At 52.0% G+C, this 24,689-nt stretch overlaps 9 protein-coding genes across 9 annotated transcripts; 3 read left to right on the forward strand and 6 right to left on the reverse strand.

Annotated features, from left to right (window-relative positions):
- Positions 1–2,090: 2,090 nt before the first annotated feature.
- Positions 2,091–4,152, forward strand: M421DRAFT_102783 (uncharacterized protein; the record flags this gene model as incomplete). The annotated part of the gene is made up of 6 exons (XM_033586826.1): positions 2,091–2,228; positions 2,285–2,571; positions 2,637–3,499; positions 3,556–3,667; positions 3,722–3,938; positions 4,051–4,152. 6 exons carry the CDS (start codon positions 2,091–2,093, stop codon positions 4,150–4,152), a joined length of 1,719 nt encoding a protein of 572 aa, XP_033446162.1.
- Positions 4,153–5,826: 1,674 nt separating this feature from the next.
- On the reverse strand, positions 5,827–8,112 carry M421DRAFT_47619 (uncharacterized protein; the record flags this gene model as incomplete). The annotated part of the gene is made up of 1 exon (XM_033594722.1): positions 5,827–8,112. A coding segment is annotated over one exon (2,286 nt), but the record flags the coding sequence as incomplete, so codon positions are not given.
- A 1,227-nt stretch (positions 8,113–9,339) lies between these two features.
- M421DRAFT_423202 (thiolase-like protein) lies at positions 9,340–11,080 on the forward strand. The gene is made up of 2 exons (XM_033593386.1): positions 9,340–9,822; positions 9,869–11,080. Exons 1-2 carry the CDS (start codon positions 9,596–9,598, stop codon positions 11,019–11,021), a joined length of 1,380 nt encoding a protein of 459 aa, XP_033446164.1. The 5' UTR covers positions 9,340–9,595; the 3' UTR covers positions 11,022–11,080.
- Positions 11,081–11,318: 238 nt separating this feature from the next.
- Positions 11,319–14,050, reverse strand: M421DRAFT_397639 (uncharacterized protein). Its single transcript, XM_033590140.1, has 4 exons — positions 13,524–14,050; positions 13,146–13,474; positions 12,878–13,096; positions 11,319–12,827 (listed from the first exon to the last, which is right to left on the reverse strand). The coding sequence occupies exons 1-4, from the start codon at positions 13,721–13,723 to the stop codon at positions 11,554–11,556; spliced, it is 2,022 nt and encodes a 673-aa protein (XP_033446165.1). The 5' UTR covers positions 13,724–14,050; the 3' UTR covers positions 11,319–11,553.
- A 10-nt stretch (positions 14,051–14,060) lies between these two features.
- Positions 14,061–15,776, reverse strand: M421DRAFT_397643 (FAD-binding domain-containing protein; the record flags this gene model as incomplete). The annotated part of the gene is made up of 4 exons (XM_033590141.1): positions 14,061–14,817; positions 14,929–15,279; positions 15,309–15,491; positions 15,543–15,776. The coding sequence occupies 4 exons, from the start codon at positions 15,774–15,776 to the stop codon at positions 14,245–14,247; spliced, it is 1,341 nt and encodes a 446-aa protein (XP_033446166.1). The 3' UTR covers positions 14,061–14,244.
- Positions 15,777–18,455: 2,679 nt separating this feature from the next.
- M421DRAFT_423204 (uncharacterized protein) lies at positions 18,456–19,364 on the reverse strand. Its single transcript, XM_033593387.1, has 2 exons — positions 18,932–19,364; positions 18,456–18,881 (listed from the first exon to the last, which is right to left on the reverse strand). The coding sequence occupies exons 1-2, from the start codon at positions 19,328–19,330 to the stop codon at positions 18,828–18,830; spliced, it is 453 nt and encodes a 150-aa protein (XP_033446167.1). The 5' UTR covers positions 19,331–19,364; the 3' UTR covers positions 18,456–18,827.
- A 338-nt stretch (positions 19,365–19,702) lies between these two features.
- M421DRAFT_227482 (uncharacterized protein) lies at positions 19,703–21,428 on the reverse strand. The gene is made up of 3 exons (XM_033588373.1): positions 20,876–21,428; positions 20,482–20,803; positions 19,703–20,429 (listed from the first exon to the last, which is right to left on the reverse strand). The coding sequence occupies exons 1-3, from the start codon at positions 21,173–21,175 to the stop codon at positions 19,813–19,815; spliced, it is 1,239 nt and encodes a 412-aa protein (XP_033446168.1). The 5' UTR covers positions 21,176–21,428; the 3' UTR covers positions 19,703–19,812.
- M421DRAFT_227478 (proteasome subunit alpha type-4) lies at positions 21,364–22,561 on the reverse strand. Its single transcript, XM_033588372.1, has 4 exons — positions 22,441–22,561; positions 22,204–22,388; positions 21,738–22,156; positions 21,364–21,685 (listed from the first exon to the last, which is right to left on the reverse strand). Exons 1-4 carry the CDS (start codon positions 22,462–22,464, stop codon positions 21,552–21,554), a joined length of 762 nt encoding a protein of 253 aa, XP_033446169.1. The 5' UTR covers positions 22,465–22,561; the 3' UTR covers positions 21,364–21,551.
- A 163-nt stretch (positions 22,562–22,724) lies between these two features.
- Positions 22,725–24,493, forward strand: M421DRAFT_68595 (uncharacterized protein; the record flags this gene model as incomplete). Its single annotated transcript, XM_033596535.1, has 2 exons — positions 22,725–22,803; positions 22,854–24,493. 2 exons carry the CDS (start codon positions 22,725–22,727, stop codon positions 24,491–24,493), a joined length of 1,719 nt encoding a protein of 572 aa, XP_033446170.1.
- Positions 24,494–24,689: the final 196 nt, after the last annotated feature.

Raw genomic sequence — 24,689 nt, forward strand, 5'->3', positions numbered from 1 at the left:
CATCCAAGTAACAAACCCCAGATTTCTTTAGTACCTAGACCTTACTGTAGACTGGTGGTAGATTGGGAGAACAACGTGATCAAAATCGCTCGAGACCTGGTGAATTCTTGCGAGGCCTCTAGCGGACACAATTCCACAAATTTTCTTATCCGCAAAGTGAGACGTGCCGCCCTCTTTTCATTTTTAGAATGATCGCATAATCTGATGTTCCTAGGCTGTTGAAGCGAGCTCTGTCATGCGGTCGATGAAGACGATTGTCGAAGGATACATGGTCGATGCGATTCCTGGTCCGTCGAAAGATTCTGAATCCTTGAAGCAGCAAACCGCCCATTGGCAACAACTGGGACGGACGAGGCTGAAGCTCGCGCACATTTCGGTCAAATAAGTTGCCTGCCATGCAAGGTTACTGCAGGCGGTCGAGAACTGCTCGCCCAATGTATGCCAAGAAATATTGGAGCTCATCTAACTCCCAGAGGTGTTGTTAGCGTCTTGACTACCATCTATAGCTATAGGTGCAATTGATGCACACAGAAAGTCGAATTGACTGAGCGCCAAATCCGTCGATGCTGGGTCATTCGAGAGTGGAGTCAGCGCAAAAAATAAAGCCGTATCGAAGCTGTTGCACATGCCGTTTTCTTGCAGCCATGCACAATCGGGATCCATCGCCCACTACTGGACTCGTGCGATGACCATGATCGCAAATGCTGCAGCTGTCCGTGATCCTAATTCACTTATTTCTATCTCAATCAATTGAAGACAAGACCAGTATTAAGTAGCATGCTGATATATTTTGGCGACGGTGTTGCGTAACACTCTTTACGAGCGAGCGTGTACACCACCTAGCTTTCGCGGCAGCTAGCGTACGGGAAACCTTTGCAGTATAAAAGCTTGAGTTACCAGCAATACGCTACCTTGACTAACCGGATCATCTGGTCTCGTTCTCGAACATTTTTTGACTGGGCTCCTCGAACACAGACCAAGACGTCAACGTCCAGCCTTTCAGATCAACTACAAGTCTCACTCAACACATGCGATATATCGGCATTATGCGACACAATCCGGACTTACTCATACCGATACGGTCGAATCCTGCAGTCTGGACCAGATCTCTGCTACCAAAAGACTCGATTTGAAGATCGCTATGGTCTGTGGAGGGCGGATGACGTCAGAGCTCGTCGCAGTATAAAATGATGTCCGAGGCATTTGCTGCACTTCCACTAGCCTGACTCCCGCTCTGGACATTGACAGGCGTTGCAAAGCGCTCGAGGATCGCTTCTGTTGTGTATTTGTACTCGCCTGCTCAGGCTAGGCAAATCATCACCAAGCTCAGCAAACAGACATAAAAAGCTTCCCTATACTGTCTAGAAGTCCACAGAAAAGACACTGAGAGATCAGGGTGTGATGACCGCAAGGATTGTCCTCAGCGTCGGATCGGTCAAGCCACCTCCGAAGGCTCCACAGAAAATCTGCCACACCACATCACTAGTGAGCGAGGTGTGAACGTCTACGGAAACTTGAATGGCATGCCTTCATGACTACCGAGCTCAAATCATACCAGCTCACAGAACACATTTGGCAGTAGGCTGTTAATAGTCTTGCGAGTGCCTCTTTTGTTCGAGGAAGCAGCTTGTCTGGGGCCTTATGGGGAAGTATTCTCATAGGTTCTAGCTTCTGAAAGACTTCCAGCCCTCCTACTGTCGTATAGAGAGGCGCATCCACCCACGTTACCTGTATTCTAAGAATGCACGGTATGTATTCTACAAAAACTCGTTACGAGAACCAACAGAGCTTCCCATTGGCTGGGAAAAGATCCCCGAGAAGCCAGCTTCGTCGGATTTTCTTACCGAGCGCTCAATCTCTCGAAAATCTCTACCGAGAGCTCACAATCCTATCGGTCTAATATCTGACAAGTTACAACTTCTGTCATATCAAAACTTTAAGTGTGCTGGAGATGGACTCAGCCTTCTTCTGACCACCGGCGCCGAGCTCAATCTGCCCAGATCACCTCCAAATCCATGACGACCCATGACGAGCCTATCGCCGATCCACTTATGCGGGGATAATTGTACCTCAAGTACAAAACGAAATCGATGGACCATCCAGAGAGGTGGCAAGCTATTGCCCCAGCTTCAGATGAGCCGGGCGAGCAGCGTTCGGCACAAGGAAGCAGGAAAAGGCGACAAGCAGTCGCGGTTGCGTGCGTGCAATGTCGTAGCGGCAAGGCTAAAGTAAGTTCGAACGCGACCTGGATTCAAGGCTCGGACTCATGCTTACCTCTTACTAGTGTGATGGCATACGGCCAAGATGCACACGCTGTACAGACAACGATCTGGCCTGTCAATACGATGTCCCGGAGGGCGTATCTCGTGGTGAGCGTATGAAACTCCTGAAGCGGGAAAGTGTGTCCAGCAGAAGTGAGGAGTTGGAACGCGTTTTGAACGTTCTGCGCTCCGGTAGCGACATCGAAGCTTCAACTCTGCTTGCGCGACTCCGACTTGGAGAGCGCATGGACATGATCGCAAAGTCTTTGCCGCCCACCATTTCATCGATGCTCATGAGTAATCCACCAAGGTACGCAGAGGGTCGATTTTCCTATACCAACTTGGGCGGTGCAGCTTAATGACCATGCTTCTTAGCTTACAGGCTCAGGATTCCACAGGTACTTCAACCAGTGGCATAAGCCAGGACTCGACGTACGGTGCGGCACCGAGTGACACTGTCGGAAATCCAACATTGCGGCAACATTCTCGCGCATCTTATGCTTCATCTTCGCAGCATCGACCCAGTCGGACCACAGTACAAAGCTCGACCGCAACGTCTTCACGGTCGGCCGGTGAAAGAAGTCGATCCCTTGTTCCTAGTAGTGATATGGTTGATGGCCGCCAGTTTCTTTCGATCTTGTTCGATCGACAGGATTATCTCCTTGCCATCAGCGAAAGTGAGGACGAAGGCGAAGAAGACGACAACAGATTCGACAAGACGCTCGACCCAAGATTACTTTTTGAGGGCGCAAAGTCGCCCACGGGATCGCCAATGGACATTTCTGCCAGCCATATGCCATCACCCGAGAAAGCAGAGAAAGAGAAGACCGTAAGGTCCATACACGTCACACATCTTCGCAGTCGTCAATCAATAGTCAACACAATACGGATCCATCCTAACCTCAATTTACGTAATCTATTCGGCAACCTACCTTTCTCGAGCGGCATAAGGGCCAATAACTATCCGGAAGACGTTCAAGACGCCCAAGTGACCAATTTGTTTCTGCCAACCTGGGCGATGATGACTGTCAACACAAGGCCAGATCCGGGCTCCATCAAGCTTGCCTTTCCAACCATACTGCAAGAAGCCGCGGTCATGCTGGACTCTGGCACCCCTTTGGAATTTGTGATCGAAACTCATCCCAACATCGCAGCTCTGTTTGACGAAGAAGAGTTCAACAACGCTGGTATACTGTCAAGATGGGCAGCTGGAATGGTGCACAGTGTGATGCTCAAAGGTGAACATCGCCTTCTGTCACTGGACATATAACTACATGGTCTGATTGCTGAACAGGAAGCGACTTCACCTGCTTTGCATACATGTATTTGTTCTGGTATCTCATGCGCTGGATGATATCCCCGTCTCCGGAGACGTATGAGATGATTCCAGAATGGCTGCGACCGACGTAAGACAACCTCGAAAGGATCTGAACGTATTTCGCTCACAATCAACGATGCAGTCCAAACCAGCTGTTCATGCCGCATATCAACATGCTCGACTACATTCCGTGGCCTGCTTTTCGCGAGCTTGCTGTGCAGATCCCGGCCATGCAGGAGCGAATGGAATGGCTGATGGACATGAGCAACACGCTGAGGTGTGACTGGTCTTTCCCAATTGGCGAACCCATCCATAGAGCGGAAGACACGGGTCTCCCAGATCTCTGCCCATCTGCAAAGGTATGTCACTTGTATTGACGTCCGTCCGGGGCCATCTTGTCGCATTGAGGCTCGCGAGACTTTTCCACGACCTCACAGTTGTCGACAAATCAACAACGCTGATACTCCGCAGAACTCCCTGCGCGACCTGTCAAACTGGTCTGTCGGGCCCTCTTTCAGGGGCTATGTAAGTAACGCAGATTCGTACGTCCGCATTCGAGTGGAGGAATTTTGAGCGCGGTGCACTATCTCGAGGTATTCAAGCGAAGGCCTTCAGTCTGCCTTCACGACACGAGGAGAATGAAGATCTACGCAATTATACTTTGACATCAATGGGAGGAAGAACTTGGGCCACTCGAAGATGGCAGGACTGGTAGAGCAAGAAGTGACGCCTTGCACATGATCACGACACATGTGTTTGGTGACGAGCGCGAAGCCAAGATGACTTGACGCTGTCAACGCGAACATAAAGCAAGAACAAGCACATCAAAAAGCGAGCATGAATCAGCATATGGAATACATAGATACAAAGGCCCACAAAAGCCACTCAGACGCACGCAACATTGATGGCATATCAACTACAGCATGAATGACACACCAAACGCAACGACAAGGACAACGCAGACGCCAAACAAACATCATGATGAGTATGCCTCCTATTAGCTCCAGCTAAACATTGCACCATTGTCATCTAAATGTCTCGGCGTTCAAGCACAACAGCTTTGCCTTGGTAGTTTCTCGGTCAAATCCTGCATCTACCCAGGCACATAGTCGACAATGTCTAGACCGGCTTTCAAGACTGCCAATACGCATTGAAGGATGCATCCGGAGCATACGGGGGAAAGTCATCTTCGATTCGCACACATTCTCAACACGACATCTACCTCAGATCTCGCCCCTGGAGCGCGCCTTGATTGGAGATGTTTAGTCTGCGCTCTCTTGGAGTGAGATGATTGGGCAAGGAATATTTCACCGACAGCACTAGACTTTTCCGAAGCCCAAAGTCGTCGCCCTATCGGCGATGGTCGGTGCTGAGGGCCGAGGTGGCTCCTTCTGGATGTTTGATCGTTAAACGAAAAAGAGCGCTTTGGAGAGTGAAGCGGCGAATATCGCGATGACTTATGCTCAACGCTGTGTCCCGTGGCACAATACCCGTCGGACCGAAACGCGACCTCTGGAGTCGGAGCCGATCGTCAATTCGATCAACAATGTAATTACTGATGTTGATTCGACCTCGAGCTTCCGTCCTTGTGGCCTTGCCGGGCAATGAATGTGAGTGAAATCAGTCACTTGTAACGGTCGCTGATCACAGGATGATGACATCACAAAGACTTGTTCGAGTAAGTATGCGCTAAACAGAATCGAATTTGAGTATATACAAGAAGATTTACAATGACTTTTCTATATGATCATGCTCTCATTGTACTACGATCTAGTACCTGTCGAGAAAGCTCGCCCTCTGTGCGACACGGTTGAGCTTCTTGATGTCACGGCGGACAACAGGAGCGCCCTGCGTGCGGCGAGAGTTGCCCTGAATGCACTGGCTGTAGTATTCGTTCTGCGTCTTGCAGGTCCATCCCTGGGTGCAGGTTGTGGGACCAGTCCAGCCAACACCACCGCAGCGACCGTAGGCCTCAGCGACGGATGATGCAGGAGAAGACTCAGCTGGGGCAGTTGTGGGGGCAGACTCGACGGGCGTAGCAGGGGCAGAAGGAGCAGCGGACTCAGCAGGCGACGAAGCAGCGGGAGCGGAGCTGGGGACAACAGGTGATCCAGTGCCAACAGGAGCAGCGGAAGAAATGACAGGAGAGCTAGTACCGTTGGGGAAAGCAGCGACGCTGGTAGCCTCCGCAACAGCAGAGGTGGCGCTCGAGGCGGGAGCAGAAGGCGTGGTTCCGCTGCCATTACCAAGAGCAAGGATCTTGGCAGCGGCGGCCTCGGCGACGACCATGACGATAGCCTGAGTGTTACCGGTGGGTAGGTCAGGGTGGATGGAAGCGTCAACAACGAAAAGGTTGTCTGTACCGTAGACCTTTGTGTCAGTATCAACAACGACACCATCGTCGCCCTTGGTCCCGACCTTAGCAGTTCCGACGTAGTGGCTGCCTGTCTTAAAGGTCTTAATCAAATCAGCAGCGGTGACGTTGGTGACGCCAGTAGGGGCAACGATACTGAGTGTGGAGTTGGAGCCACTGGCCATCTGAAGAAGACGGTCCATCATCATGGTCAAGGCCTCGGTGTCTTCCTCAGAAGTCATGTGGGGGTTGGTGATGAACTCGGTGGCACCATCAGCAGTGATACCGAGCTCACCGACAGACTGAGCACCGTGGGTAAGATAGATCTTCATCTGAATAGTGTTGGCAGAAGGTCCGTTGCAGGTACCCTGGAAGAACATCTCGTTGCCCTTGGAGGTAGTGACTGAGGACCACCAGTTGAGACGCTGACCAGACTGAGCCAGGATACCGGAGCCCTTGGCGAATAGGTCGATATTGGTCTGGTCAGGCTCAGTAAGAACAGTCTCGGCGGTGGAGGACATGTTGGTGCTGGTCTTGAACTGGAGAGTGAAGATAGGGTGGTCCTTGATCTCAGCACCAACCGGAAGGTCAATCCAGTCCGCCTCGTCGGGGAGGGTGACCCCGCTGCTGCCGGACTGGACGACCTTGAGCTGCTTGGTAGGGCCGATACCAGAGTTGAAGAGGATGCGGGGAGTGGACATAGAACCAGCGGCGAGGATGACACTACCGCCGGCGTTGACATTGTAAATGACTCGCTGCTTGTCGGCGGTCTCGATCTCGATACCAGAGATAGATGATCCCTTACGGACGGCACGGATGACCTTAGTGTTCATCATGAGCTTGAAGTTGTCAAGCTTCTGGGCAAGGGGAAGGTAGGTCCTGACGGGCCCAGAGCGCAGACCATTGGCAACATTCCAGGGAGGGTGACCGAAGACATCTGTCTTGGAGTTAGGATCCTTGATGAAGTCGGTCTCGGTCCAGCCCTGAGAAGCAAAGAACTTCGAGAGAACATCGTAAGCCTCGTCGTTGTAGCGCTTGCCGTCCTCACTGCCGTAGGTCTGTCCAGGATTACGCTCCCAGACGCGGTCAGCAGCAGTAGCGACGTCAGTAGACTTCCAGCCTGTAGGCCACTTGTCGTCGAAGTCACGATCCTGGGGCCTAACAAACATCATGGCATTGACGCTAGTACCGCCACCGAGCAGGCAGCCAGCCATGTCCGCAGTATCGTCGCAATAAGCAGGTGTGCCAACATCGCTAAGGTAGTAGCCGTAACCGGGAACATCGTACATGGAAACAGTATCGTTCCAGGACAGGTTGTCAGTGTAACCTGTGAATCCGTAAGAGGGGCCTCCACGCTCAATCAGCAGGACGGAGGCACCGCTTTCAGCGATTCTCTGAGCAGCAATGATTCCAGCGGCTCCCGCACCAGCAACAATGTAGTCGTATGTGGCGTTGCCAACAGTAGCTGTAGAGTTACCTGTGGTAGGTGTGGTCGAGTTGCCACCGCTGATAGGGAGGGTCGAGTTGCCAGATCCAGAGTCGGAGCTTCCTTCGACAGCCATAGCTGCCCAGGTCTCGAAGTTGGCGCTGGTAGCGTTGGACATGGGCAGTCCAAAGGCGCCGAAGCCAGCAGTGTGGTAGGTCAGGGTAGAGCCAGCAGTCGCGGGGTCGGTAAGAGAATCATCAGAGAAAGCCCAGCCGACGATGTTGGTGCTGGGGGAGTCGTAGATAACAAGGCCAGTGGCGACATCGTCGCTGATGCAGTTCTTGCAGAGGAAAGTGTACGAGAAGGCAGTGTCGTTGACGTATGTGCCATCAGGGATGGGGTTCATGGTGAAGTCACCGGTAGTGACTGCTGGGTTGGTGTAGCCAGTCGCCTTCCTGAAAGACGAGACGACCTCGCCATCGTTGGGCCATGCAACGACGAGCAAGTTGCCAGTCATAGACTGGCCCATGCTGAAACCAGCCCATCCGCCTCCATTGGTGATAGGTGCCTGGATCTGGGCGATGAAGTCGGTGGTAGGGTTCTCGGGAAGGGCAATACCGAAGGTGAAGCCGGTCTTTGCATCAGTGTATCCGCGGAAGTCGATACCTGTCTTGGCGTCGGTGTAGGGAGACGATGTTTGTGCAACAGCTTGAAGCGCGAAAAGCGCTGTAGAAAGGATGAAAGAGCGTGCCATTTCGACGATCTGGTGTCGTTCGAAGGAAAGACTGTGGTATGAAGGCACGGCCTACAAAAAGAATGGCAAAGCCGTCAAGGCTGAAATGAATGGATGAACAAAAGAATGAACGAAAGTGCAAGCAAGTTGGTGAGATACATCCAAGGGGTGAGATGAGCTGTTATGTATGGCAACTGAATATTCGCCAGAGCGGGGCCAAGCAGTCCTCAATCTGTCATGCCCAGGATTCAATCCTTTCGCAAGTCATACTCCGGCAAACAAGCTCACGATGCAGCCTCGCGAAGACGGCGTCCCGGCTGCTAGACAATGCAAGCCAGGAACGTGGTTCCCCAACGACGCTAAAGATGTCAAAACCGTTCGACGGAGCCGATACCAGCGCCGGGAGTTAATTAACAGCCACGCAAGCGGCTGAAACTTCAGTGGATATCAACAATGCTTGGCCCCGTTACGTCCAATATGGATTCTGTGATTCGTGAACGGGAATTCATCGGTTCGGTAAATTGTGTCTCGTGCGTCAGTGTGGGTCTTGTCGTTTGATCCATTTTGTTTGAAACGCACGGTCGAGTCAAGCATCGCAGGAGACACTCTCCCTGGCAATCTCGTGAGCTGTCGACACTGATTATAAACGTTTATGGCCTCATCACGTTCTCGTCTGCCGAAGCTGTTCGGCACCTGGGTTGGACGCTCTTTGAGACTCTCGATACAACAACGTGACAGGACGACGAAGTGCGCTGCCGGAGGAGACGACATCGACGAAAGATGCAGGATGAGATAGGTGAACTGTGAAACGGAGAGAGACGGGAACGGAAGATACTATGCGGATACGCAGAAGGTGGATGATACCAGATAGTGTCGCCCAGGCTGAACCCAACGACGGCGCATTGCAACGCGCGCGGCTAATGCAATCTTGTAGTAATGATGATTGATAGCGGGTCGAACGAAATGAACAAGAGGAGAAGCAATGCGGACGGGCTGCTCGTAGTTCCACATCGGGGTTCCTGCATACAACTATCGCAGTGCTACCAACATTGAAAGTGGAATCTGACACACGGATTCTTTGGGCTGTCTCTTGAGCTAGCAATAATGGAAGAGATGAAGCCAAGACATGGGGAGGGTGGGTGGAACGCGGCTGGCAGAAGGCCAAAGGCTCGCTTCACACGTCAAGGGCCCATGCACGCGCTAGGTCACCTCATCCACAAGTTTTGTGGCATAGCTCATGACTCTCAAAAACATTTCGTGATGGACCGTCGCAAACAATTTTGCGAGGTTGTCAATCGGGTAGCGGCTGTAAAGGCAGTCTTGGATGAGTCGAAACTTCGGTCGCGTGTTGCGAGGAGTCAGAAGGTGGGGAACTAGGTCACTGCCAACCTCGGCCCGTCGCGGTTACCCGAAGCTCACCTACAACAATATGAGAAGCGCATGAACTACATTTGTCACCTCCCATCACACACCCGGACGACCAAATTTGAGACGACCTGACAATATGGCACCCAAGAACGATATTCCAGCGTATGTGCTCGGTGTTGGCATGACCAAGTTCATCAAGCCGCGCCAGCAGCGTGCTTACCCGGAGATGGGATACGAAGCTGGAGTCAAGGCAATGCTAGATGCCCAGATCAATTATGATGACGTGGAAACTGGGGTGGCGTGCTACTGTTACGGCGATACTACAAGCGGACAGAGAATATTTTACCAGTTTGGCATGAGCACGTACGTACAGACTGTCTACAATCCGATCGTTGCTAATGCTACGCAGCATCCCCATCTACAACACAAACAACGCCTGCGCTACAGGCTCCACCGGTCTACATCTTGCTCGTACCCTAATCAAGAATGGTGCTATCGACTGCGCCCTAGTTGTAGGTTTTGAGCAAATGCAACCTGGGTCTATCAAGTCAGCTTGGAGTGATCGCCCTTCACCCATGGGTCTCTCAATGCGAATGATGGCCGACACACGAGGTATTGACAAGGCGCCGCCTAACGCTCAGTACTTCGCCAATGCTGGAAAGGAGTATATGGAGAAATACGGTGCCGAAGCGCGTGACTTCGCCGAGATCGCCAGAATATCACATCTCCACAGCCAGAACAACCCGTACGCCCAGTTTAGGGACGTGTACACATTGGAGCAGATCGAGAAGTCGCCCATGATCCACTATCCGCTTACTAAGCTGCAGTGCAGTCCAACAAGCGATGGCGCAGGCGCTGCCGTCATCGTCAGCCAGAAGTTCTTAGACGCACGGCCACATTTGAAGAACCAGGCCATTTTGATGGCAGGCCAAAGTCTGCTCACAGACTCCCCCGAACTCTTTTCAAAATCGTCGATCGACCTTGTTGGCTACGACATGACCAAGCGTGCTGCTCAAGCAGCCTTCAAGGAAGCCGGGATTAGGCCAGGAGACGTCAAGGTTACCGAACTGCACGACTGCTTCTCTGCGAATGAGTTGATTCTCCTGGAAGGTTTGGGTTTCAGCGAGCCTGGAAAAGCACACATGATGGTGCGCAATGGCGACATCACTTACGGCGGCAAAGGACCAGTCGTGAACCCTTCTGGCGGTCTCATAAGCAAAGGGCACCCGCTTGGTGCAACTGGTCTTGCGCAGTGCGCAGAATTGGTCTGGCAGCTTCGCGGCTGGGCTAACAACCGATTAGCCGACTTTCCGGATGTTGCTCTGCAACACAACTTGGGTCTCGGCGGAGCTGTCGTCATTACTGTGTACAAGCGTGCTGATGGAAAGAAGGCTGTTAAGATGAGCGATGAGGAAGTGAAGAAGGCCAGTCAGTTCGACTACAACCCAGCTGTGGAAGCTCGTTATGTAACAAAGGAGGACGGAGACAAAGTAAGGTCCAAGACGGTCCGAAGTGACTACGCTTTGGGCGACACTCTCGAGAAGATCCAGAGCCGGTTGTAGATTAGACCGTCATTTGACAATATCTGTATGATTGAATGATGAACTGCTTCTACTTGCCATCCAGTTTGCTTTCGTGCAGTGCCATCTCAAGCTCTACGCGTGGTTTTCAGGGGCTGTACAAACTAACATTATGATTGGGAAAAGCGGATCCGGCATCTGCGTGGCTGCTTGCTTGTCATCTCAACTTGACTTCAGAACTGCTTCGATAGACCTCATTTAGAGATAGCCAGCGCAATAGCAAAGGATTTGCCACGAGCTCGGCGCCAGCTAGGCGTACGTCTCCGTCGGAAAGTCAAGCCTTCACAAGTGAGTGGTTTTTGAGGAATCTGTACCATTTTATCATCAAGGTTCCTATCTTTGTAAGGAACTGCTAGAATGAGTTAACAGAATAAGCAAAGTGTTTTGGAATGGAAGTCTCCCCAATAATGAGGAGCGTTGACCTCGAAGGTGCACTGAACAGATCTCGCTTGGGAGATATGCTGAGTAATTGAGCTTGTATGAAATGAACGATGGTGCCGAATGAAGATAGCACCTACTGCCCCCTAAGCTCCGCACTCATCCCCTTCACCACCTTCATAATGGCATACCTTCCATCCCAGACCGGATATAAGATAACCGCAAACATGGCCGCAAAGTGCCAGACGATAGCCACCGAGACCCACCCATCGAAGAATGACCTTGTGAAGATGTAATCTCTATACAACGGCATAGGCCACAGGACAATCGTAGTCAGCACATTGACCACAAAGTATACACTCGCAATCTTGAACCACCTTCTCACATGCCTCAGCGTTTCCTCATCGAACGGATGGACAATCTCCTCGATCGGCCTCTGCGCATTTGACACATGATGAATAGGCGTAGTGTGCTTGCATTTCTCATCGACGGCTGTGCCCTTCGGTTTGTCAAGGACATTAACGCCGGAGAGACTATCGGGCGGTGTGCTTTCGCCCGAGCGTGTCTTGTCTTCGATGAGATCAATGCGAAGGAACTCGCGCCAGTCAAACTTGCTCGGCCAGATGAGCGATATGATGACTGAATACAGCGCGGGCGAGAAGAAAGATACGCATGCGCCGTACAAGCCAGCAAGTTGAATCTGTGTGGTTGCGATGTTGATTGCACCGCCCCAGTGCCATGAGAGACTCAACCATGTTGCTATACCTGACGCAAGACCTAGAACTGGAGCGAGCAGTGCAGCGAGTTTTGTTTGGCGGGACCACAGAAGAGTGAGGATGAGTGGGATGATACCTGGACACGCGATGATGGGGCGGAAGTAGGTCGACCAGTTGTTGGTTGCGCCGGCGTATTCGAGCATGATTGCGAAGCCGGCCATGAAGCATCCGTGTAAGACGACACCCCAATGGCTGATGGAAAGGGTCTTGCGGTCGGAGGCTTTGGGATTGATGTATGTGCGGAACAAGTCGAGCGAGATGATGCTGCTGACCGCGATCACGGAGGAAGAGACGGTACTAGTGATCGCCATGAACACGAGTACGAGAAGTCCAGTCGTGGCGCCGTGACCTAGGAGAGATCGCAGGACGTAGGGCATGACCATGCCGGAGTTGACTTGGGTTAGGGTGAGCGTGTTAGGGTAGTCGAACCATATTGGTGTGTGCTCGATTGCGCGGGCACTCAGCCCGATGATGGTTCCAGTGCACCAAGGCACCGCTAGGATGACGATCGAGACCAGCATGTAACTCGGCACTGTTGACTTGACATCCGAGGCGAAAGATTTCTGCCAGAAGGCAGTGTCCATGAGCACGAGCGCGAGGTTGCCGAACTTCAACACAAGACCAAATAAAACAGCTTCAGATGAATTAGCAGGAAGCTAGATCGCAAGACCGATGCGCACCTACAGCTTTTAGATTTTAAAGTCAGGAGCGAGCCTTCGTAGTTACCCGGAATGTAATCATTGGCCGCTTTAACTTTCTCGTACAAGCCAGAAACGCCACCAATGTGCTTGTTAGTGAGTACTGCCAGCGAAAAGTAGATCAAAAGGATCAGCGCCACGAGTGTGTGGAGGAAGTCCGTGAGGAAAGTAGCTTTCAAGCCACCCATGACGGTATAGATCACGACTGCCACATTGTCAGCTTCGGCCATTCGAATCGAAAAACCGCGACCCACCTCCAGCAGGAATCAAGACGCAAGCAGCAATAACGTGCATCCCAGTCATCCCCGTGACCAGCTGCGCTCCAGCCAAGATCATGCTGCCACAGCCGAAGATGTTGTTGATGAGGTTGAGCAAGATGAACAGCCAATGCACATACTTGCCATACCTGATCTTCATGATCTCTAGCGATGTATGTGCGTATGGAACCCTCAGCTTTGCGACGATGCCGAGTACAGCCATCAGCGCGATCTGGAAGGATAGACCACTGGCCCACCAGATGGGGAGTGCAATACCCCATTTGTAGGTATATGCTGCCGCAAATACGCTTTCGTTGATCCACATCCTGCAGCAAGTCAGAGGATGCTCGAACATGATGCTCGAGGTTGACTGACCAGCTCGAGAACACAGCGGATGCCGTCAATCCAGTTCCCACAGATCGATTTGCAACCATGAACATCTCGGATTCATCGCTATCTTCTGAGAGGTACCGTTTCTGTATCTGAACTGCAGCAACGATGATCAAGCAGAACAGAACGGAGAGGCCGACGATGATGCCGTAGCCTTCGGCTTGGGTAAGTAGCTGCACAGCCATCTCGACTGATGGAACGCAAGCAGTGGCGTTATGTATCTGCAGGACAAGAAGTTGAAGGAATAACAAGAGATCATCAAGCCTCTACAAGCAAAATTTGGGTACTTACCATCTCGGAAAGCTTCGATATCGGAATGCTAGGGTGCAATGCCGTTGACGTGCAGACCCACCTACATGGTATCATCCAGCCGTCCTGCCGAAGATAGCAGCTACCAACACGTGGAGAATGGTTCGCTAGTTAACCTTCCGGCTGCAATAAAGTCATGTTGTACGGCATTCAGATTGCCGCGAGAGCCCAACGGTGATGGACGTGATGGGCTAGCGCCATTGCGCTATGCATGTGGGTCAGCACGTCAGATCGTAGCCTACCAGCACCGGTCTTCATCTCAAGATCCGGTAAAGTGACAGAAGTCGGTCATTGGGTGATGTCCGGTATTCTGTGTCAATTGTTCTGCAGGCTCGGACAGACGCACTTTCAGCATCTACGAGATTGGCGCGAAGAAGTTGAACCGCCCTAAGGGATCTTACTCTTTCTTCAGCCTGCGAAGCTTCTCCAATCTCCACGGCTCATAGCCGTACATTCCTTGCATAGTCTCATCTTCGCGAGCATAGTTCACATATGCCACTAGCTTTGAACGGTCACCTCCCAAGAGCGCGTCTCGTATCCTGCCATCGTAGTCGTCAGCAACAACATCAAGGCTCGCGTTCGGTGAGTATGTTAGAAGAGGCGAAAGCAGGAACTCTCCAGCTCTATCAGAATACGCAGTGCTATCGGAATCGATCTCTTTAACGCGGTTTGTGGGGTATCCTTCTGTGAACATAACGGAGTTACGGAACGCCGGTGGGACGCTTCCAAAGATTTCGAACGCCTGGCGTATAGCAGCAATATCATACTCTTGGACTCCTATCGGGACCATCTTTCGCGTGAAGCCTTTTGCGCAGGCGACACCTTCTTTGTTGGCCAGGAGATGAGCGTTTGCGCCGGCAATATCGGTGACACTAGAATCAACGCTTATCGGTGCGAGTGCATGGAGCGGAGCCGTAAGATCGCTGGGAATCGAGGCGCCTTGAAAGTAAAGCCAGGCAATGATAATGGGCTGGAATATTCAGCAGGAGGCCAACATACCTCGGACAGGAATTCGGTGACTTACGTTGTCTGCATCGATCTCAGGATTAAACGCAAAGACAAATTAATTGGTAAACCCAACTGATTTGTTTGGATCTTTCGCCCAATCATTGGCAATTGCATACAGGGCTTCCAACTTGTCATAGGAGAGGATGAAGCCGCTTGCCGCCCATTGGTGTTGACCAGGTTCAACATCGTATTTGCGTAGCTTGGCCCGGGTCATGATGCCGAAGTTGTGGCCGGCTCCTCGAATTGCCCAGAACAGGTCCGGGTTGTCTTCTTGCGAGATATTGATAGCAGTGCCGTTCGTAAGCACAATACGAGCAGAGAGAAGCTGATCAGTGGCTTTGCCATAGCGGCCTTGATTGTAACCATGTCCACCACCCAGGATTGGTGCGATGAAGCCAACACAGTCGCAGCCGGTCGTTGCCGTCTGCTTACCATGTGCCCGCAAAACTCGACAAGGTCTCCATTCAGCACACCACCCTCGATCAAGACTGCCTGACCGTCGTCCACGATGGGTGTATTGTTCATCTGACTGAGATGAATGCCGATACCGTTCTTCAGGCCCCCGACCAGCGAAGTGGTTTCGTGACCGCCGGATATAGCAAGAAATGGTTTGCGTTTTCGGTTCGCGTAATTGACCTTAACATGCTCAGCATATCGCCGTCACAACATCTGCTTCCGCAGGCGGACCGTCAGTTTCACATCTGCCTCTGTTGCAACCTGGACTATGAGGCTGTAGGTTGGCGGGTCTGCCGAACTCCAGCGCAGACTCGCGTCTGTGAACTCATTTGAGCCTGGAAGGAGCAGGCGCGCTCTGTCACTGAGGGACGCTGCGAGTTTGTCTCGGCCAGGTCGTACACTCAGCAATACTGGAGCAAGCACAACAAGTGTGATAAAGAACCATCTGGTGCTAGGGAAGACCATTCTGAAGAATACTGAAAGCAGATGGCTTTGATGAGGGGGATGTGGGTAGGGGAAATAGAGGTCCCGGACTATAGCTGAGATATGTGTTGGTAACAACCCTCATGTACTCACGTATCGCAGTCTAGCTGCATGTATGCAGCCGCTGCGGAGAGGCGATGGAGGAACTTGATTGGTCGCCGAGCAAACGAAGAAGGACGCTGTCTTCCAGTCAATCGTCTCTTTAGACCCATCTCCTCAACACAAACATGATTGTCACTACGGTGAGATACGGGCATAGCGAAAAGTCTTTGCGACTCCAGACGTCCAAGCGGATGCCACTTCCGGCTTCGTAAGGTTGGCCAATCGAAAGCGCGCCGCATGCCAATGCTGACGCAGCAGCGATAGTCGCGTCGATCGCACACGGAGCTGACATCTGACGAGGATGGTGCTTTTGTGAACTTAGAGGATGGAAGGTAGAGAGGTGCACCCTGATGGTGATGACGAGAAGGAGTGAGATTCAACTACGGAAGATCGACGAACCAGTATATTACTTTCGAAAAGGATATGCATCGATACGTTGGAGTCAGGCAGTCAAATGTGCAGATCTTTGCCAAAGTCTGTGGACATACTGCCTAGTTTCTTTTCTCGACCCCAGATTCGCGATAAGCTCGGCCATACCGGTATACTTCTCGGCCACATAGTTTTCGGCCACCCCACCTAAATGAAGCACCCCATTTGGAGTCGAATATTTTCAACAGCCACACTTATATTTGCCACTCATTACACATAGACCGAAGCGTGAGAGCTGCTGCTACCTCTGCTGCTTTTTGAGCTTCTTCTTCAACTGAACTTGATGCCTGCTCAGCCTGTAATGCTGCCGCTCGCTCAAGCGCAGCCTTGATCGCTCTAACGTTACTAAAGCGCTTATTTAGGTCAGGCTGGACTCGCTTTCTCTTCTAGGTAGTAGCAGTACTATCTAGTTGATATTTAAGTTGTTGATTTCAGCTTGGAGCTTGGCTGCTTGAGTATTTGCCTTCACTATAGCCTTGCCTGCCTTGCTAAGCACTATCCGAGTGCTCCGTGAGAGAGATTCTGACTGTAGGAGCTGATAATGAGCCCTATATAGAGCCTGTGCGCTCTGAGACGTGCTGAGGGTTGAATTCGGGAGCTCTGAGTCCTAGGTATCACGTGGTGGTGTTGCTGGACAGCTAGACACTTGGGATGAGAGTTAGACGAGGTCTGTACCGACTATGCACGAACACGACACGTGACATAGCGCTTATAGCAGCTAGAGGCAAAGCTAGCTGGCTAGCACTATTATTGTCTATATATACTATACTACGCAACGAATACTTGCTTGAGTATTCTTGTGCTTACCTTTTGGTATAAGCAGAGAAGTCAGGTAGTATTGATTTCGAGGGCAGGGCGCCTACTCTGTTACAAGGTCTAGGGTATATAGGCAGAGACCTGAGGCTCTCCACCCAGCTTAGATTACTCACTTAGTTAAGCCTTCCTCTCTTGCCTTGTTGGATGATACCACAAAGCGCTCTTTCTTGATAGGTGCTGCGTTATTGAGGGCAGAGAGAGCACAGATATCTGATTAATACTTCGTCTTAATAACAGAGAAAGGAGCAAGATCTAGGGGCTGAAGCACGTGTGAGGCGTGACGGGGAAGGTAGAGGACCTATATCTTGTTCTTCTTACAGGCCAACATGAAGTCAACAGGGGCATAAGAGCCATGGCCGTCCACAAGAAGGAGCCTCTATTGGCCTTAGCAGGGAGTAATATTAGGGATAAATATACGCTGTAACCACTCTAATGTAATCTGATTTAACGTCTATATATTCTCTAAGGTTGTATATAGCCAATTAGGTAATCCTTGTGCTGGGAACTATGTGGTTTGTAGATGCTTGCCCCTGAAGATAATGAGGCGTTGAAGCTTGACGCCTGTGGCGGATATCGTCTCAATTATCGAGACCCACTCACGATCCTCTAGGGATTTGATATAAGCCTTCTTCTTTGACGAGCTAGCAAAGACTCTAGTTTTTGTACATACCCTAAGGCTGACCCCAGTCTCATCTATATTCTATATATCCTCATACTGTACACCTAGCTTGATTCTAGTACACTTAAATAGCTTAAGAAAGGCATGAATTGTCTCATATTAAGCTCCTGTAGTCCTTGCTGTCTTAATTGTTCGGCCAACTATAGAGGCAACCTGCGGGTTGCGGGCGATGAAATGGGGTACCTATAGTTGACCAAGCGGAGCGTGGTCTCTATTTATCTGAAGTATTTGGGAGGCTATTTCTTATACCTGTGGATGGGATAGGGGCTGAGCATGTTTATCCTCTTTAAGAATCTACTCAACTAAGAAGCACTCTTGCTCTGGAGTTAATTGCTGCTGATTTGAGTGTGCTGACGTGTGAGGTTGACAGCCCTGTAGGCGGCTTTGAAGCGTGGATCGAGGAACTCCGTACGCACGAGCAGCCTGCCGCTGGCTCTTAAAAACACCAGAATTGAGATCACGAAGCGCAGATTGTATGGCAAACTCACGGGTATCCATTTAACAAAGTGGTTGTGATAATATAGATCGTCAATTGAAGGTGACACGTGGTGGTGGGGTGGCCGAAAACTATATGGCCGAGAAGTATATGGCCGAGCTTACAGAAGACGCGTAGCTACAGCCCCAATACTTTCCAGCTCGTACCCAACTCCCTGCGATCACATCACGCCATGCTAAAACTCACATCAACGTTCCGGAACCGGCATCCAACCACCCCCTTCAGCAGCGCAAACACAACGCACCTCCTCGGCGTATCAAGACGACCACTCCCCGTGATCAGCGTTGCATCTTGCTTTCCATCCTGAGTGAACTGGAGCGCCCGAAACTGCGTCCAGGTAAATGTCCAGGTCAGCATCCAAGTCCACCTCCAGGCACGAATTTGGTACCAGAGCATAGGTAACATGATAATCGGTGCGCCAGCCATGACTTTGACGGCGGATAAGTCCACATGGCCTGCGCGTCTTTCGCCGAATGTTTGGGAGAAGTAATTGCCGATGAGATTATAGGTTTCAAAGAAATGATCTTTGAAGGCAGGTGTAGTGGCGCCAGGGTGTGGTTGTAGGGTAAGTGTGACTGATCTTGTGTTCGTAGGCAAAGCCTGAATCAAGGCCAGAATTGAACGTTCGAAGGGCGTCGTTGCGAGAGGGCGTGGTCGCGGTGTGGGAAGGAGCAAAAAGTTCATGGGAAGGAGAATAACGGCTTCGACGTGGAGGCGCGACGCGCAAAAGAATGTGATGATAGAACTGAACGAAGTGTTCTGAATAGAGGTCATTGATCGTGTGAAAGCATTGAGGGCTTCACGGCGAACTTCATTGTCGAGCTGTTTGCACGTGGCCTGCAATGCTCGGCTTGTGGAGACTGGGTTGCTGTCAGGGAGGAGGTAGGCGTAGATGCATAGCCGAATCTCGAGTGGCACATATAGTATGGGTGAGCGACGACTCGGTATCTCGATCGATGAATTGATAGTTCGTTGAGGCAACAGAGGTTCCTGGCGAAAGAGCTGCTTCCACATAGCTGGAGACCAGAGAATTGTGAGCCAAATGGCGTACAGTGCACGAGAAATCAGCTCTCGAGAAGAAATGTTGTCACTCACTTCTCGCTGTCAGATGCTGCTCTTTAATACATACCGATCGCGTTGTAGGTACTCGCGGGCCCCCAATATTTCAAGGTTATGGGAAGGTGGGCTGGGATTTTTCTTCGGGACCCTGGTCTGTAGCTATGCTATCCCTGACCCACAGTTCGACCAGGTATCGCCAATCGTATGTTAAAAGACCGGCAATAATCCTGAGCACCAAAAAGTGACTAAGTTCGATGTCATATCAGCATCAACATACTCCTGCAAGAGCTTGTGCATGGAGATAGGAGTGTCGGATACCGTAAAAGACACAACTGTATGAATGCTGCAGTGTTTGAATTGGTCAAGACTAGAATAGACAACAAAACCAATCAAGGGTTAAGGAATAGGTCATTAGACAGCAGCGTCTTCTGTGGACTCTAGTGATCTGAGCAGTTCGACTCATCTGAGGAGTCCTCAGGCCATTTATCGTCCTCCCAATAGTGACTATCAAGTACTTCTTTGCGGCCACATGTCTCACAACCGTACTTGTGCACCTTTCGGAAGCTGCCGTGAGTTCTGAAACACCACAGACACAGAGCATGACGAATCGGCCCGTCATCGTGAATGTTTGTGTATACGGACCTGCCGCCGTGATCAACGAGGTGCATTGGTCGCATCCAGGCAGGCGTATCAGGTAATGCAGGACTTGTCGGCTCGGGGGGACTGGTAAAAGCGCGAGACACTCTCTGAGAGAGAGGACCTAGACTTGGTCGACCTTGTGGATCTGCAGCAGTTGGTCTGAAAGAAGACAGTCCGGGCTGTACATCGCTCATAGACATCTCGGTCAACATCCTTGGTGTAGGTGCTCGCTCAGTGAAGGTCTCGTGTCGAAGCAGACATCGATTATCGCCACCAACACCAATGAACCCATGCGGAATATCAACAGCTATGTCAAAGTATCCTTCACTTCGAATCTCGGGTACTGTCATCGTGCGCCTCTTCTGGGCGGACGCATCGGTCAGCGAATCGTCGACGTAGTGCGATCGTTTAAGCGCTGCGTTATGATTAGCCGCGACCAGAAGTCAAATATGGAATTCGTTTCCAACCATCATCGCCAGTGGGTGTTCGCAATTCTTCCGCTGTGTAGGCTGTTGCAGCTGAGGTGGGCACATCGGTTGGCGATACTGTAGTCTCCGTCTGAGGCGACAACGAGGAAGAGTCATCAAAATAGACATCGCTGAAGATGAGCGGCGACAAGGGTGGTGGTGTCGCATTACCCAAAGGAGGCGTTTTTAGGTGTAAGGAGTGGTTGTTGCGACCTTGTATCTCAGGCGATAGCGGGCTGCCTTTCAACATGTATTGCATATACTCGTGAGGGTAACTGACGGGATCTGGTGTTCGTTGGAACTTGGAAAAGGACCGCATCCCCTGCTCATTGTGTAAGGTCGTGTCCTGTATGTCCAGGCTTGACGTGTCCAAGCACAGTCTTGGGGTGCGTACGTCGGGCGCACCGTCAATAGCGTTGACGGACGCCTTTCGCCCAAGAGCTTCATCGGCCCTTCGAAGCTCGTTACGAGCGTTCTGGGCAATTGGGGAGCCTCCTACCCAAACAGAAGGCGAGTAGCTTTGAGAAGAGGATCGAGAGTATGTACTTGCTGGGCTCTGAGGAGAACTTCCGGTAAGCCCCGCTCGACTGGACGTCACGCCATTGACTTCTTCCAGGAGCTGTTCCAGTAGCGTGCGTGACGGTCCGGTACTGAGCGCACCATTGCTGTTCGAGCGGCTTTCGGGAGTAGCCATGCTTATGAGTTATCGCGATATCTACTCTTAACGATACGCATAAGCAATGTAGCGGAGTAATTGAGCCCTCGGTGTGGGCCGAGGTGAAGTGAGAGGGAATGAAGGGTGGCCTGTTGCGAAGCTACGCATGACATCAGATTACAAGGAAAGCGCAACTGGGACGGGAGGCAACAGCAACACACGTGGTGAGCTTAGCATCCTCAAAACAGGGGAAAGGGACAACACAGCACCAAAGGCAAAAAGTGGCATGTTCATCATCAGGTGGATTTGGCTACGAGAAGCCACTGGCTCTCACCTGTTTTGGTGCACCACAAGCCTCATGCTTCATATCGAGGCTTACCCGTTGCGCCAGAATGTATCGTCTAGGTCGTAATTCTCATTGCTCAGACATCTCGGTGTCCACAGGCTTCGCCAGACCGTGCTCCTTGAGCAGAGCATCGATCTCGTCAGCGCCCCAGAGGTGGTGGTAGATCTTGCCTGTCTTGGTCTTCCCTACTGTCGCGAACTCAACTGTGTTTTGTTAGTTCTCAACGCCAAACCAAATGATGTCGTCAGTACGTACTCTTCTCGCTGCTGAGCTTGGTGGAGTCCATGGTCTTGCTGAGCACCTTGACCGCAAGCCCACAGGCCTCCTTCAGGTCGCACTCCTCCTTGTAGTCCTGCTTCAACAAGCTCTGAGCGGAGGCATTGTTGGCGCCGACGCTCGTTGCCTTCCAGCCGCCGTAGTTGCCACTGGGGTTGCTCTGATACAGCTGGAACTCGCGCTGCGGGTCCCAACCGGCGTAGATGAAGGAGACACCAAAGGGCCGGAGGCCACCGTGCTGCGTGTAGCCTTGCTTGAGATCGCACAGACGGCGCACGAGCTGCTCGCAGGGGATGTCTTCGTTGTAGGTGAGGAGGTAGCGCTGGGCGGCTTGACGGGCGTAATTGATCAGGATGTTGGCGTCGGCCGTCATACCTGCTACGGCGCAGATCATGTTGCTATCGCTGTCAGCACACGTGTCATGCATGTCGGATGGCGTGCGCACTCATTGAGGATGTACAGCTTCTCGGCGGATGTGTCCTGCTCCAGCAGCTTGCTGGTGACCTTCCTCTCGGCGGCAAGCACGATGCCATCCTTTGCTAATATGCCCAGCGCAGTTCCAGCGTGCGAGATGGCCTCGAGCGCATACTCGACCTGGTACAAACGCCCCTCAGGCGAGAAGATGGTCGTCTGCATGCACTGTTAGCTTTCATGGCGCCGGCGGCTGTGGCGGGGCACTGACCCTGGAGTCGTATCTCCTCGACATAGCTGCGGCCTATCTGATGGGTTCACGGGGTTTTCCGAGGTTGTGTGCAAGGGCGAGGTGAGAGAGTCGGCGGGGAAACTGGGGTGGTGGCTTGGTGTTGACGCGCATGAGCTTCGTGCCTGGAGCTCTCATCGCGGCGATTCACGAGCGCCAAGGCCGATCACTTTTCCACTCCGCCATCACCAACCTGTGCTCCGTTTTTCAATCTGGGCAACCCGGAGGCGCCTAGACGGGTCCCTCGAGCTTCACTGCGTCGAAAAATGGCCGACTTGCCTGCGCGACCACCTGCGCCTGCGCCGCCGCTCCCAGCAGGCTGGACTGAGCACAAGGCACCTTCAGGTAGCTACATAAGCTTTTGCTGCGTCATGGGTGAATGCTAACATTGCTAGGGCACACATACTTCTTCAACAAAGAGACCAAGAAGTCCACATACACACGGCCCGTCGCCGAAGTCCCTCAATTCCAACCGACTCCTCCAACCGCGCCGTCCTCGTATATCCCTCCGCCTCAGAACAACACCTACAACGCTCAGCCTGCGCAACCATCTTCCGATCCACAGCGGCAGATACAAGACCTCGTCTTCGGCGGCGCACCGAGACAGGCTTTCCACAATGCCGGACAGCAGCGGGGCGGGCATCGTGGTGGCTTTCGAGGAGGGCAGAACAACTTCTCGGACAGACGACGCGAAAAGGATGACCGGCCGAAGCATCGCAACGACATTCCAAACTGTGCACCGTGGGTGCTCGTCAGGACAAAGTTTGGGAGGCGTTTTGTGTGGAACAAGGAGACGAATGAGAGCTTCTGGAAGTTCCCACCACACGTGATGAAGGCAGTCGTAGAGTACGATCGCAAGCAACGCGAGAAGAAGCAGCGCCGCGAGCGTGGAGAGCCCAGCGACGTCGAGGAAGAAGAGGACACTGCGATGGCAGATATCGAGGCAGAGCTGGCAGCGGGCGAAGAGGAGGTGGAGATCGTCGAAGTTGACGGTGAGGAGGGCATGGAGAACGACGAAGAGTATGAGGAGGTCGAAATCACAGATGATGAGGGCGAAGGGGCAGAGATCGTATCTAAGAGACAGCGTAAGGAGCCGAGTGGAGAACAGGCTCAGGCAGCAAAAGACGATGATCTGGCGTGGCAGTTGGCGCAAATGGAGGAGATGGAGATGGGTGCTGGCTACGAAGAGGAATTCGCTGAGGAGTATGAGGACGAAGAGCCGGCATTGACACAAGAGGACTGTAATGCTCTGTTCAAGGAGCTTCTTGATGATACAGGGATAAGTCCGTACACGCCATGGGGCAAGATCCTCGAAGACGGCACGCTCTACGAGGACGAACGCTACAAAGCCCTTCCAAACATGAAGGCACGCAAAGAATGCTTCGATGAATGGGCGCGAGACAAGATGCAATACCTGAAGGAAGAGAAGGCAAAGCAGCAGAAGCGCGACCCCAGGATACCGTACTTGGCCTTCCTCGACCGCTACGCAACACCAAAGCTCTACTGGCCGGAGTTCAGACGCAAGTTCAAGAAAGAGCCAGAACTGAAGGATACGAAGCTCCCCGACAAAGACAAGGAAAAGCTGTACCGCGACCACATCAAGCGCGTTGGCATGCGCCAATCCGACCTCAAATCCGACTTATCAGCGCTGCTCCGCGCACAACCGCTCGCCACACTCAACCGCTCGACAACGATTGACACCCTGCCCTCTGCCATCCTCACAGACCTCAGATATATTTCTCTTCCTACGTCGACGCGCGAACCCCTCGTCGAAACGTACATCTCGACTCTACCTCCTGCGCCGGAAGGTGCCGCGGCGTCTGCTGAAGAGGACGCCGAGCGCGCGAAGAAGCGAGCGGAGAGGGAGAGGAGAGAAAAGGCATTGGCTGAGCGTGAGAGGAGAGTGCAGACAGAGAAACGCAAACAGGAGCGCGATCTGGCGTACGGGAAGAGTAGGCTGAGAGAAGAGGAAGAGGAGATACAGAGGGCGCTAAACGTTGGCAAGGAAGGATTGAGGAAGCATTTGGATGAATAGTTTGTTGATCAATAAGATACCCACTGTGATCTGCAGCGTTCACGTATATTTCCATGTGCCCTACTGGACTAGAATGTTGTCTGGCTGATGACCTCGATAAAGCTTACATCTACACTACATTCAGTAAGTGCCTCACCTCTAGCTCCAAGAACTGCTCCAGTAGACCCCACCGACGCGTCTTCGGCTCCGTCCATCT

Source organism: Didymella exigua (assembly GCF_010094145.1).
Source record: "Didymella exigua CBS 183.55 unplaced genomic scaffold M421scaffold_25, whole genome shotgun sequence".
In the NCBI taxonomy this organism is placed as follows: domain Eukaryota; kingdom Fungi; phylum Ascomycota; class Dothideomycetes; order Pleosporales; family Didymellaceae; genus Didymella; species Didymella exigua.